Below are 12,464 nucleotides of genomic sequence, written 5' to 3' on the forward strand. Positions count from 1 at the left end.
ACAAGTATTTCCTGAGCACGTACTCTGTTCCCAGCCCTCGGCTGAGCCCAGCAGGTGCCACATGCAAGACATATAGTCTCTGCCCCTGGGCTCACAGTCTAGTGGGAAGCTGACATTAATTAAATCACTCCAGAAATTATTTAAATGCCACCAGACAAGGACTATGAGCACAAACATGGAGCTGTGAGCTACAAAGAGAGAGGTATCAGTGGCGGCTCCCCTGAAGAGGCGATGTTGGGAAGCTGGAGGCTGAATAAGTGTTCATCAGAGGGAAGAAGGAAGAAGAGTGTTCCTCAGGGTGGGAACAGCGCAGGCAAAGGCTCTGGGGTGTGTATTTTGATGGAACATGTCAGTCCTGGGGAAATGGAGTCTCACTCTTCTTAGGCCTGCTCAGCCTGCTCCCAACCTGTGGATGCCCGGAGGCTAGAAGGACTATAAAAAACCTGACGATTGTCTAGAAGATCGGGGGCGGGGGGGACGGCCGTATGGCGAAGGTCTGGAAACCAAATCAAGTGCGAGAGCGCTGAGGAGCTGGGGGACTTTAGCAGGAAGTGGAGACCCTTGAGGTGGGGGGTGTCCTCTCCCCTCATCTCTGCAGGGATGTCCTGGGGTCTCAGGGCAGAAAGCAGACTGCTCTGTGTGGCCTCGGAGGGTAGAGCAGGGCCAAATGTGTAGAGTAACAGGGAGGTGGATTTCAGCTCAGTGTAAGGAAGGACCTTCTCATGGTCAGAACTGCTCCTGTCCCCCCAGGTGGACATGCCCTCGGGAGTAGTGAGCACACTGGTAGCACAGATGTGTACATTCGCAGCCCTGTCTCACCCCTGCGCCTCTGTGTCCCTCCTGCCCCGCATCCCTGCCCTTGCCCAGTGAGATGCTTTGCTGCACGTGTGAAGTGGGAGATGATTTAGGGGACGGAATATCCTCAGTCCCACTCAGAATATCAGAAGGGAAACTAAGGCCCAGAGGGGCCAGAGCCTTGCCTGAGGTCACACAAGCCAGTGACACATGAAAACTGGGCACACTGACCTCTTTCCAGTCCGGTGCCTGGCCCTTGGAGCTTCTCTCTCTGAACCTCTGAGAGCCTTTGGGGTGTGCAGGTGGACCGAGCCAGCCAGGAGGCCATCTGAGGTTGGGGAGAAAGAAGCCCCTCAGCACCCCCTGTCCCCCTGCTTTGCCTGCTCTGGTCCTGTCTCCAAGTTCTGTGGATATTTTTTCCTTCTCCTTTTCATAACTCATTCAAGAAAACCCATGCACAGCCCAAACAAGGAACTTCTGTTGGTTCAATGTTCCCTGCAGCAAACAGAATCTTCCGGTCCCCAGGCCTTCTGTGTCCCCCACAAGACTTCTGCTGGGTTGGCGTGGGGCAGGCCGGGGGTGCGGGACAGCTCCAACACACGATGTCCCTACAGCATCTTCTGGAGTCTGGGAGTGGGTGGCCGCAGCCGGGCTACGAGGGGGGATGTGCGGTTTCGGTAATAGGGCCTAGGATGTTCTGGCTGTAAAATGCTGTCACTTGTGGAATTCTGGGCAGAGCTGCATGGTGAGCTGGGAAGTAGAGAGAGAAAAACAAGCAAAGGCAGGCCTGAGCCCCCGGCCCCTATCTCCTCTGCTCTATTTGCCATTTGGGGGCTTGCAGAGCTGTGTTTTGTTTGTTACTAAGAAAGGGCTCTACTGCTTACAAAGAAATAAATGATAGGAGAGAGAAGGTTTAAAAATGACTGATCAACAGGCGATTTCACAGATGGGTAAACTGAGGCCCACAAAGGTGAAGGGATTTGCTTAAGTTACGTAGAGGTGGGCGTTGTGGAAACAGTATAGTCCTTTTGTTTCTGAGCAAATCTGACGGCAGCTTGTTAACTGTTTGGGGAATCTAGGAGCCCTCAGAGTCTCATACGAGCCACAGCCACTCTCCCCGGGAAAATGCACCTCACTGCAACTCATAGAATGTTGTATATTACTTCCCACAGGACCCCCTACTCTAAAGCCTGCCTGTGGACCCCAGGTTAGGGCCCCTTCTGATCTGAGCTTATGGGGTATTGGAAAGAACAATGGAAGATGAAGCAGGAGTTCTGAGTTCAAGGTCTTGGCCTCAGTTTCTCTATCTGTGGAATGGGGAGCTGGTGGACCTCTATGGTAAGATATTACTGGGTATACCCGCTTCTGATGCAGCCCATGTGACCCACACTCTGACCCCTTGGGTGGAGCTGCTCCCGTGGCCTAACCCAGTTCTGTCCCTTTCCCCAGACACCCTAACCCTTGTCTGCTCTGGGTTCCACACCCCCAGCCTTGCTCTGTGCTGAGTGATCAGATCAGCTAACGGGCTATGAGTTACTGATCACCAAAAGGTTTTGGATTCAAATCCTCCCACAGACAGCAGGTCTGTCTGCATTTGTCCGGTTCATCTTAGAGAGATAGAATGCTTGGTGTCTTAACTGACAGTGGGGAGGCCTTGGGGAGAAGGCTGGACTCGGATAATGGGGTGCCTGTAATATAGCACCAGGCAAGATGGCGAATAGCGGGGTGTCTGGGACTAGAATTCTGGAGAGAGGAGGGCTATCTAGAAGCAGATTTCCATTTGGATGATGGCCAAAGGCTTTCACCATTTCGGGGTGGGTGTCACAGAATCCTTTGTGAAGCAGATGGAAAATACGCATCCTCCTCCCAGAACAATGCACAGACACAGAATAATTTAATTAAAAGTTTAGGTGTGTTCATGAATGCCCAGAGCCTCCCCAGAGATCCCAGCTAATGGCCTGGGTGGATGGGGTGCGGGGGAAATGCAAGAGAATGGTGGAGAGAACAGGGAGCAGTAATGCTAGGAGGAAGAGGAGGGAATGAAAACAATGTCAGTAAGGGGGTGCCAGGGAGAGCCGTGACCCAGAAACCAAAAGGAGGAGGGGCCTTAAAGCCGGGTGGTTAGTGGGGCCAGATGCCACCTGATATGGGGAGGCAGGGTGGTGCCGAGGCTGTGGGGGGCATTGGGTGGGCTGGCCTGGCACAGCTTTCCTTCCAGGGATCCTGGGGGCGGGAGCCAGATTGTGGGGGGCGCACGGAGTGTGGGAGGCGGGAAGAGGAAGGCGGCGGATGTCGGACACTCGTTCTGGAAGTTTGGCAGCAAAGAAGGGAGGAAGGAAGTGGCCCAGGCTACTGAGTCAACAGAAAGATTCTTAATTAATTAAAAAAAAATCGGGGGTGGATGGTTATTTATCTTTCCAAAATGAGGGAGATCTGGGTGTACTGGAGGAAGTAGCCAATGAAGGGAAGACCCTAACGACTGCCAGCACCCCGGAAACCAGACCCCCAGGAAGTACGGAGTGGAGGGCGGGGTTGGTGCCTGTGCTGCTCCACAGGGCCCGTAGACCGTATCCCCATCTGCTGAGACCCACAGGCTCTGAGCACTCGCGGTGAAGTTTGGGGGGTTCCTTTAGACTCGCAGCGGTTCTCAGCCTGTGGGTGTCGACCCCCTTTGGGGGTCAAACGACCCTTTCACAGGGGTTGCCTAAGACATAACAGTAGCAAAATTACGGTTATGAAGTAGCAACGAAAATAATTGTAAGGTTGGGGGTCACCACAACATGAGGAACTGTATTAAAGGGTCGCGGTGTTAGGAAGGTTGAGAACCACTGCTCTAGAGGATGTTGGCAGTGACCGGTCTTGGGCAACAGGAATCTCTTCCCATCCCTACGGAGCAGAGACTCTCATAAATGGCTCAGAAGGAAGTGGGCTGAAGCTCCTCACCTCCAGCTTTCTTTAAAAAAAAAATTTTTTTTTTCTTTATTGGTTTTAGAGAGAGAGGAAGGGAGAGGGAGAGAAAGAAACATCGATGAGAGAGAACACTGACTGGCCACCTCCTGCATGCCCCCCACTGGGGATCCGGCCCACAACCTGGGCATGTGCCCTGACTGGGAATCGAACCAGCAACCTCTTGGTGCACGGGTCGACGCTCAACCACTGAGCCACAACGGCCGGGCTCCCCTCCATCTTTCACATAGGGAAACCGAGGCCCAGAAGGTTAAGTGAACTAGCTGGGTGAGGACCCAGGTCTTTCCACTCCCCATCAAATGTTCCTCGTACTGCACCCCCCTGCCATGTCAGCATTTTGGGGTGTTTCAGGCCAGAGAGGGGGGTGAGGTCCTGTGGGCGGGCAGCCAGCAATCCCCAGGACACCATGCTTGCCAGGCAGCCAGAAAGCAATTTCCCAGTGTGATTCTTGCTTTTCACAGCCCATTAGCACGTTCCCACGTTCTCAGCCATGCTGGACCCACTCTCACCGTGCCCTCTCCGTCTGCCAGCTGGAGAACCAGGCACAGCCTCCTTCCCGCTCACGCTCATGCCCACACATGCCCAGGGCAGGCTGCTGTGTCTGCAGGAGCAGCCCCTGTGCCCTCCTGGCCACGGCCCCACCTCCTCTCCTAGCTTGCTTCTTCCCTGAGCTTGGCAAACAAGGTTCATTTTGTTTCTGATGATGCCAGCTGCTCTCATCACTTCATAGGTAATGATGCCTATAAAAGGCATTTCCTGAGCATTGCTGTACTCCAGGGACGGTGCTAACCCATTGCATACCTTATTATCTCATTGAATCATTGAGAAAAGCCGCACAGGGTGGGCACTGCTCCTATCTAATTTTACAGGGGGAGAAAGGGGCTTACCAAGGTTAAAGAACTTGCTAGTAAGCGGTTGAACTGTGATTTGAACCCTGGTTGGTCTGGTTCTGAATAGCCTGTTCTTATCAGCATAGAACTTCACCATCCAATATTGGTTATTAGCCACATATAGTTATTCAAATGAGAGAGAATTAGAAAGTCAGTTCTTCAGTCCTATGAGCCACACTTTAAGTGCTTTGTCATATGAGGCTAGTGACTGCCACACTGGACAACACAAACTAATTCCTTTTTTTTAATCCTCACCCGAGGACATTTTTCCATTTTCTGTTCAGACAGAGTGGAAGGGAGAGAGAGGAAGAGAGAGAGAGAGAGAGAGAGAGAGAGAGAGAGAGAGAGAGAGAGAGACATCGAGTGGCTGCCACTCACGCGACCCAACCAGGACCAGGGTCAAACTGCAACCGAGATACGTGCCCTTAGTGGGAACTGAACCCGGGTCTCTCTGGACCACAGGTCGACGCTCTAACCGCTGAGCAAAACCGGCCAGGGCAACACAGACTAATTCTATTGTCACAGAATGTTCTCCTGGGCCGTGCTGGTATAGAACATTAAAGATGGAAAGGCCACTACTATTTAACCTCTTCCCCACCCCAATCCCGTGTTGCAGATGAAGAAACTGAGGCCACACTGATGCAGACCCCTGCCCAAGACCCCCCAGCACGACTGGGACCTGAGATTCCATCCCTCCAGTGTCTGTCTGTCTCCCACTCACCTCTCCCTGCCCACATTCTGTGACCCTCTTGATAACATGGATACACACTTCATAAGCAGGGTGACGAATCTGCACTTTGTCACACCCAGAGCCACATGACATCACATATACCAGGGCACTGACACACGCCTGTGGGCAGACACGTCTTCTTGACCCCTTTGCATCAGGAACACTTTCACAGGCGCTCCTGGGACCCGCCCATGGCACCCTGCACTCACACAGAGCCCTCACATGCTGGCCTCATCCCTTCCTCTGGGGAGCCCTGGTCACTTCCTCCACCCTGCCCTCCCCACCTGGGCTCCTCCCCTCTCCCACTCGGAGCTGTTTCCAAGCTCCTGCCCACCCACTTGCTGGCCACCTGCTCAGCTCAGGGCGGGGGAGGAGGGGGCCGGCTCTTCTGTTTGCCAAGGCAGCTGCTCTGTGGCCACTCGCTCACGCAGGACAAGAATACAGAAAAATGCCCATTTGAAACAGAAGATAAAAGAGGAGGAAGTTAGGGCAGCAGGTTCTCTGCCCCCGCTCTCAGTTTTGTTACAGATTTTCCTCTTCCCTTCGTCCCCCTGATCTCATCCTTGGCAGTCAGGAGGCCTTCCCAGCACAGCTGCAGATCTGAGGCTGCACAGGTAGAGAGAGGGGCTCCTTGGCTCAGGCCCTTCCTGGCCCCATTTGAGGGTATATGTGCCTGGCACTGTGCCCAGACTTCTGTAGGAGTTGTTTCAACCTCCCCAACATAGCCAGGAGGTAGAGGCTGTTATTGTCCCCATTTTATAGGAGGAGACAGAGAGGTGCAGTGCCAAGTTCAACTTCACACAGTCAGTTGGGGGTGAGTCATGATCGGAACACTGGGCTTTGTGAGCCCAGAGCCCCTGCTCTTGAGGGTCACACTCTTCTGCCTTTGGTGGAGTCAGAAGAGCACATGCAGGTGACCTGGGTTCTCTTCACACCCTCACTAGAGATAGGCCTGCTCACGGAGGCCTCAGTTTCCTGATCTGTTAAATGGGAGCTCAGAACTCCAACTGATTCCAGATCTTAGCAATTGTAAATAGCACTGCTATGAACATAAGGCTGCATGTATTCTTTCTGATTGGTGTTTTAGGATTCTTATAATATATTTCTAGAAGTGGGATCACTGGGTCAAATGGCAGTTCCATTTTGAATTTTTTAGGAAACTCCATACTGTTCTCCATAGCAGCTGCACCAATCTGCATTCCCACCAGCAGTGTACTAGAGTCCCCTTTTCTCCACATCCTTCCCGGCACTTGTCCTTTGTTGATTTGAGGCAGCCATTCTGGCAGGCGTGAGGTGACACCTCATTGCCATTTTGATTTGCATCTCTCTGCTGATTAGTGACTAAGATCTGGAAACAGCCCAAGTGCCCATCAATAGTTGAATGGATAAAAAAGTTGTGGTATATTTACACAATGGAATACTACACAGCTGTATAAAAGAAAGATCTCTTACCCTTTGAGAGAACATGGACTGACCTGGAGAGTACTACGCTAAATGAAATAAGCCAATTGGAAAAAATAAGTATCACTTATATGTGGAATCTCATGTACAAAATAAACTGATGAACAAAATAAATCCAGAGACATGGAAGCATGGAATAGACTGACAAATCTCAGAAGGGAGGGGGGTGGGGTGGGTGGGAAGAAATTAGCCAAAGAACTTATATGTATATATGCATAACCCATGGACAAAGACAATGGTGCATTGAAGGCGTGGAGGTGGGTGGGAGCAGGGAGGAGGGGTCAATAGGGGAAAAGGAGGAGGACTGCTGTAATCCTTTCAACAATAAAGATACGTTAAAAATATATATATAGAAGTCTAAAAAAAAGAATTCCAACTGAGAACCCAGAAGGTGAATGTTCACTGAAGGACGGATGCCTCCTGGGTGTGTGAGGCCTGTGTCCTCTGGATCAGTAGCTGTGAACTGGTTTTGATAAACTCCTCCCTCTGAGCATCTGCTGAAAGTCATGCATCCTTGCCCCAGAAAAACAAAAATGCATCTACCTCCGTGGGGGCGGGGTGTTTCAGGACCCCTGCGGCTGCCCCACCTGCGCCTGAACCTTTAGGTAGAGCCTGGGACTTACTCAGAAGCTCAGGCTGTGTTCTGAGGATGAAGTTCAGCACTTCTCCTGCTTCACGGGTGGGGTTCTTAGGACCTCAGCTCCTGGAACAGAGCCAGGTTCAGGGGCCTGTGGAGTCTCGGTGCTCAGGGCCCCACCTAACGCCCCATCACTCTGATTGGCAGGGCAGCGCAGGCAGCAGGCAGGACTTCCCCAGAAGGTGGACAAGGCAGTGCCAAGCTGGCTGGGACAGCATGTAAAATTAAAATACAGATTCCTTGGCCCGCACTCAGAGAAAGGTACTGATTTCGTAGGTCTGAACAGGGCCTCAGAGTACACATTTGTCAAAGACCCCCAGGGGATTCCGGAGCAGCCAGTTTGATAACCACTGATTTAAGGACTTTACCTAGAACGAAGTTTTATTTCTCTAGTGGAGAAACGATCTTCCTCCATCTGTGTTAATTGAACTCCAGCTCGGACCAAGCGTGGACTAGACCCTGGTGAGCAGGTCTAAACCCAGCCCTGTACTCGGAAGCTTATAGCCTCCCTCTTTCCCTGCCCTTTCTCTCCCCGGAGTTCTTGGAATCTTTCCCCGGAGTGGTCGCTTACACCATTCTCTCTTGGGGCCTTTGAAAATTGTGGCTGAGCAGGGGACCTGAGCAGCGACCCGAAGGTCTTCGAGTCCATTCCCCTGCCTGGGCAGCGGGGGCACCTCTGAGAGACGAGCTGGGCCCCACCTTCCTCAGATGCCCGTTCCTATCCCTACACCCCTGGCCAAAAACCCTCTCCCCTGTCTCATTTCAGTCCCTCTCACTGTCACTCAAATCTACCTCCTGTTCCTGCAAGTGACATCTATGGAGTCTCCGTTGGTAGCAGATGTTGGGTACCCAGGCTTGGGGGTGTGGGAAAGACAGTTCAAGTCCTGGCCCTCACCGTCAGGTGGGAGAGACGAACCTGAGGAGACTCACAAACCTGGGCTAGATGGGGAGACACACGGTGTCTGGGAGCTCAGACGAGATGCCCTATGAAGGAGGCTCCCCAGGGAGGGTGACCGGGTCTGCTGCTTTCCTCCAGGTGAGGGACTGGCAGGGGCTGCCCACCCAGGGAGAGGCTGGTGCTGTGTGAGGCTACTTGCCCATGGATTCTGGCTTTCTCCAGCTTTCCTACCAAGTCATATTTCCAGTCTCCACCTGTCTTCTCAGCTCTTTCTTCCTCATTTTTCTCCACAGTGTCCCAACACTCTCTTCATCTGCCCAGACACAAAGCCGATAACATGATGCTCAGGACGTGTGCAGAGAGGGCGTCTGTGCCAGGCTGCTGGCTTCCTGTGTGCCTGCCAGTGTCCTCCCCTGTTCCCATCAGCCTCACCCTGGTGGCTGGGACCTGCTTGTATGCTTAGGATGGGGTGTGCCCATGGCAGGAAGCGCAGGCTCAGTGGTGGGGGGAGAAGCCAACAACTTGGGAATGCAAATGTCTGAGTTCTAGATGCAGCCCTGCGTGGAACTGGCTGTGTGACCTTGAGCGATCTATACTGAACTACTCCGAAGTCCAGAGTCTTGAGTTCCACTCCAGGCTTAAGAAATCAGAACCTGCATTTCAGCAAGACGCCTGGGTAATTTGCATAGACCAGAAAAATGGGGAAGTCCGCCCCTGCAGACTTGCTTCTCGCCATTAACCTGTGGTTGGGGTGGCAATGCTGGTGACCATGGTCAGTGTCCAGCCCCTCAGGGGCCTCCTCTGGGATGTGAAGGGGCTGGTCCAGATGACCTTTGTGGCAGAGGGTGCAACATGGCACCTTGATGCCAGATCTATCTCTCAAACTAGTTTTGTTTGGCCAGATGCTGTTCACATTATATGTATATATATGGTACACACACACACACACACACACACACACACGTATTTAAAAATGGAGACGTTTCACATGAACACTTGCTTTAGGTTCTCTTCCAACCACCGATACTTTGAAGATAAAATCCCAGGAACCTCTTAAAACACATGAAAGACATGTGCCCAGCCTCACTCTTGGTAGAAGAATTACAGTTCAGATCTCCACTGAGTTGCATTTGCCACCTGTCTCACTAGCAAAGGTAAGAAAGTTTGACAGCGCACCACATGGGCAGGAGTGGAGGAAAATGGTCCCCTCACCGTAAGTTGGTACAATCTCTAAGATGGAAACATCTCTCATTATCTATCAAAATTACCAAACAACACCCATCCTTTGACCAAATAACACCGACTCTGGAAACCTATCCACAAACACCTGTACACATGGGAAATGTAGTTCTAACACACACAGAGGGTTAGTCATTGCAGCACGGTTTGTAACAGCTATAGGTTGGAACTCAGCAAAATGCCCTTTGAGAGGAGACTGGTGAAGTAAACTATGGGACAGCCGTATGATTGAATACAATATCATGAGGAGCTCTTTGTGTAATGAAAGGGGGTTCATCAAAATATTTACTGAAAAATGGAGCATACAGAACAGCTTGCAGACTCCCGGAGTGGAAAGATGCTCTGGCCGTCTCTAGGGAGGGGACCTTGGAGACTGGGGTCCAGGGGCGAGAGGAGTCTTTTCACTATCCACACTTTGGTATCTTTTGAACTTTGAACCATGACAATGTGTTACCTACTCAAAGAAGAAATAACTAAAAACTCTCAGGGACCTAGATTCTGTGATTCTAACACTTTGATTCTGATGTTTTAGTTTGGTGAACCTAACTTACTAGGACTCTGGAAAGCTCACCTCTTGTGAGGCCAAGTTTCTAATAATCCATCCGCAGTGGTCCTCCTGGGTCTCCAGCCCTGCCCTGTCCCTGAGCCGGCCACGGCAGTCCCTCTGAGCTCCAGCAGCCCTGAAGGACAGCGCCCTACCTACTACAGTGTGGCTGCATGAACTCCAGCGTCTCTCCCGCTCTCACCCTCTTTGACGTCTCTCTCCTCCTAGGGGAGCCTTCTCGGTGGTACGCAGGTGTGTGAAGGTGCTGGCTGGCCAGGAGTATGCTGCCAAGATCATCAACACCAAGAAGCTCTCAGCCAGAGGTAGGTGGGACATCCGTGCCTTCCCTCCTTTGGGGCTCTCCTCCCCTTCACCCCTTCCTCTACCTCTTGGTTAGAACCAGGACCTGAGTCTATCCCCATGGGCGATGCTGCCGGCATGGGTAAGAGCTCTTCTGGTGGGTATCATGAGGACAGGCCCCTCCCTTTTCATTCCTTAAGGGATCTAGGCTGGGGGTCACTGCCTTTCTGATAGGCCAAGCTCTCCGCCTTGACACCTAGGTGAAGGCTAAGATGCCAGGTGGGACTTCCTTCCCTGCTCTTCTGCCTCCCGCCTCCGTTCTCACCTCCAGACCTCTGTACCTGCTGTTTCCTCTGCCTGGATGCCCTTGCTGGGCACCTTACAAGGCTGACTCTTTCTCAGCCTTCAGGTCTCAGCTTAATGTCTCACACTTTGAGAGACTCCCTAACCCCTAAATCTGAAGGTGTGTCACCCATTTTATATCTCTCATTACTGTTTACTTTCCTGTGGCTTCCCCCCAACCTGGACTTGACCCATTTACTGGCTTGGTTCCTTGTTTAACATCCATCTTTCCTCTTGACTTTAATTCCAAGAGGGTAAGGATGGTTCTCATTCCCTGTGATATGCTCAGTACCTAGGACAGCGCCCTGTATATCCAAGGTGCTCAACCAGTGTCCAGTGAACTCCAGCAGCTCTGCTTCAACCACACTAGTCTGATCTCTGCTCCCTAATACTCTCTAGGTCAGTGGCTTCCAAACCTGCCCTCACATTGGAATCTTCTGGAGCCTTTCAAATACTCCTGACACCTGGGTCCCACCCCCAGAGGTTGTGAGTTAACTAGCCTCGGGTGTGACCTGGGTTTGGGGAAAGATCCCCAGGCAACTCTAATTTGAAAGTGATCCTAGACCAGCAACAGCAGCATCATCAGAAGATTGTTAAAAATGCAAATTCTTGATTCCAGACTTAAGAAATCAGAGTCTGCATTTTAACAACACACCCGGGTGATTTGTGTGGACATTAAAACTTGGAGAGTCTGCCTAGAAGTCTTGCTTCTTGACTTTAGCATGTGATTCGGGCAGTAATGGCCGTGACCATGGTCAGTGTGTTGGGGAAGGTTACTTTCAATGATTCAATCCGTGGTCTGAACAGCATCTAAGCTGCCTTGGGGGACTGCTGGGTGGTGGGGATTCTGGCGGTGGGTTGGTGCAGGTGTGGGCTGAGCAGCCCATGGCTTGCGCAGCATGGGACACATTGTGTGCAGGGCTGGCACAGTGTCCAGGTGTTTGGCTGGCACAGGCGCCACCTGTGTCTGGGCCAGGGCCCAGCAGGTGTGGGGTTCGTGGAGACTGGCACAGGATGTTCACGCTGTCTCCCACAGGCCTTCCAGCAGGCTCCATGTTAGACTTGTGTTGTGGCTTTTCATCTCTTCGACTCAATGTCACTGGGAGCCCAGCACTTTCTCCTCATTACCAAGCTCCCCTGGAGGCAGACCACTGTCCCGCAGGGAGAAGAGCTGGGAGGGTGGGGGTGCAGTACTGAAAGCCCAGGGCCCTGGTGGCACGGTCAGCATAGAAGCCGGCGGGGAAGGAAGGGAGAGGCCTGTCTTGTGAAAGGCTCGGACCCAGAGCCAGGGGCAGGGGCCAGGGTGGGCGGGATGGCAGCCATAGCACTGCCTCACATCCAGATGATGGGACTGGTCTTGCTGTTGCTGTGTGACTAGTGGCAGCCTGGTGTCCCCTCCGTACTTTGTGTCTCTAATGATCAAGGGAAATGTCCCCATCCTGAATGCTAGTGGGGGCAGGACTAGAGCCATGACTTGGGGTGACAGGTTGAGGTTGCCTCCAAAGGAGGGAGGATCAGGAACCAAGGTCCTTCCTGGATGCTGGGGGTTTTGGGGCCAGTTCAACACGCGCGCGCACACACACACACACACACACACACACACACACACATGTGGGGGAGAAAGGAGAGAAATGGACGTTTTTAGAAGGTGACTAAGCATT

At 52.3% G+C, this 12,464-nt stretch overlaps 1 protein-coding gene across 2 annotated transcripts in view; it reads left to right on the forward strand.

Annotated features, from left to right (window-relative positions):
* Positions 1-12,464, forward strand: part of CAMK2A (calcium/calmodulin dependent protein kinase II alpha) — a 62,840-nt gene that overhangs the window by 5,830 nt on the left and 44,546 nt on the right. For both annotated transcript variants that reach the window (XM_036281801.1, XM_036281802.1), the window contains exon 2: positions 10,390-10,484. In XM_036281801.1, the coding sequence (XP_036137694.1) occupies positions 10,390-10,484 (95 nt within the window). The remainder of the gene's footprint in view (positions 1-10,389; positions 10,485-12,464) is intronic.

This window comes from Molossus molossus, unplaced genomic scaffold (assembly GCF_014108415.1).
Source record: "Molossus molossus isolate mMolMol1 unplaced genomic scaffold, mMolMol1.p scaffold_m16_p_4, whole genome shotgun sequence".
NCBI lineage: Eukaryota > Metazoa > Chordata > Mammalia > Chiroptera > Molossidae > Molossus > Molossus molossus.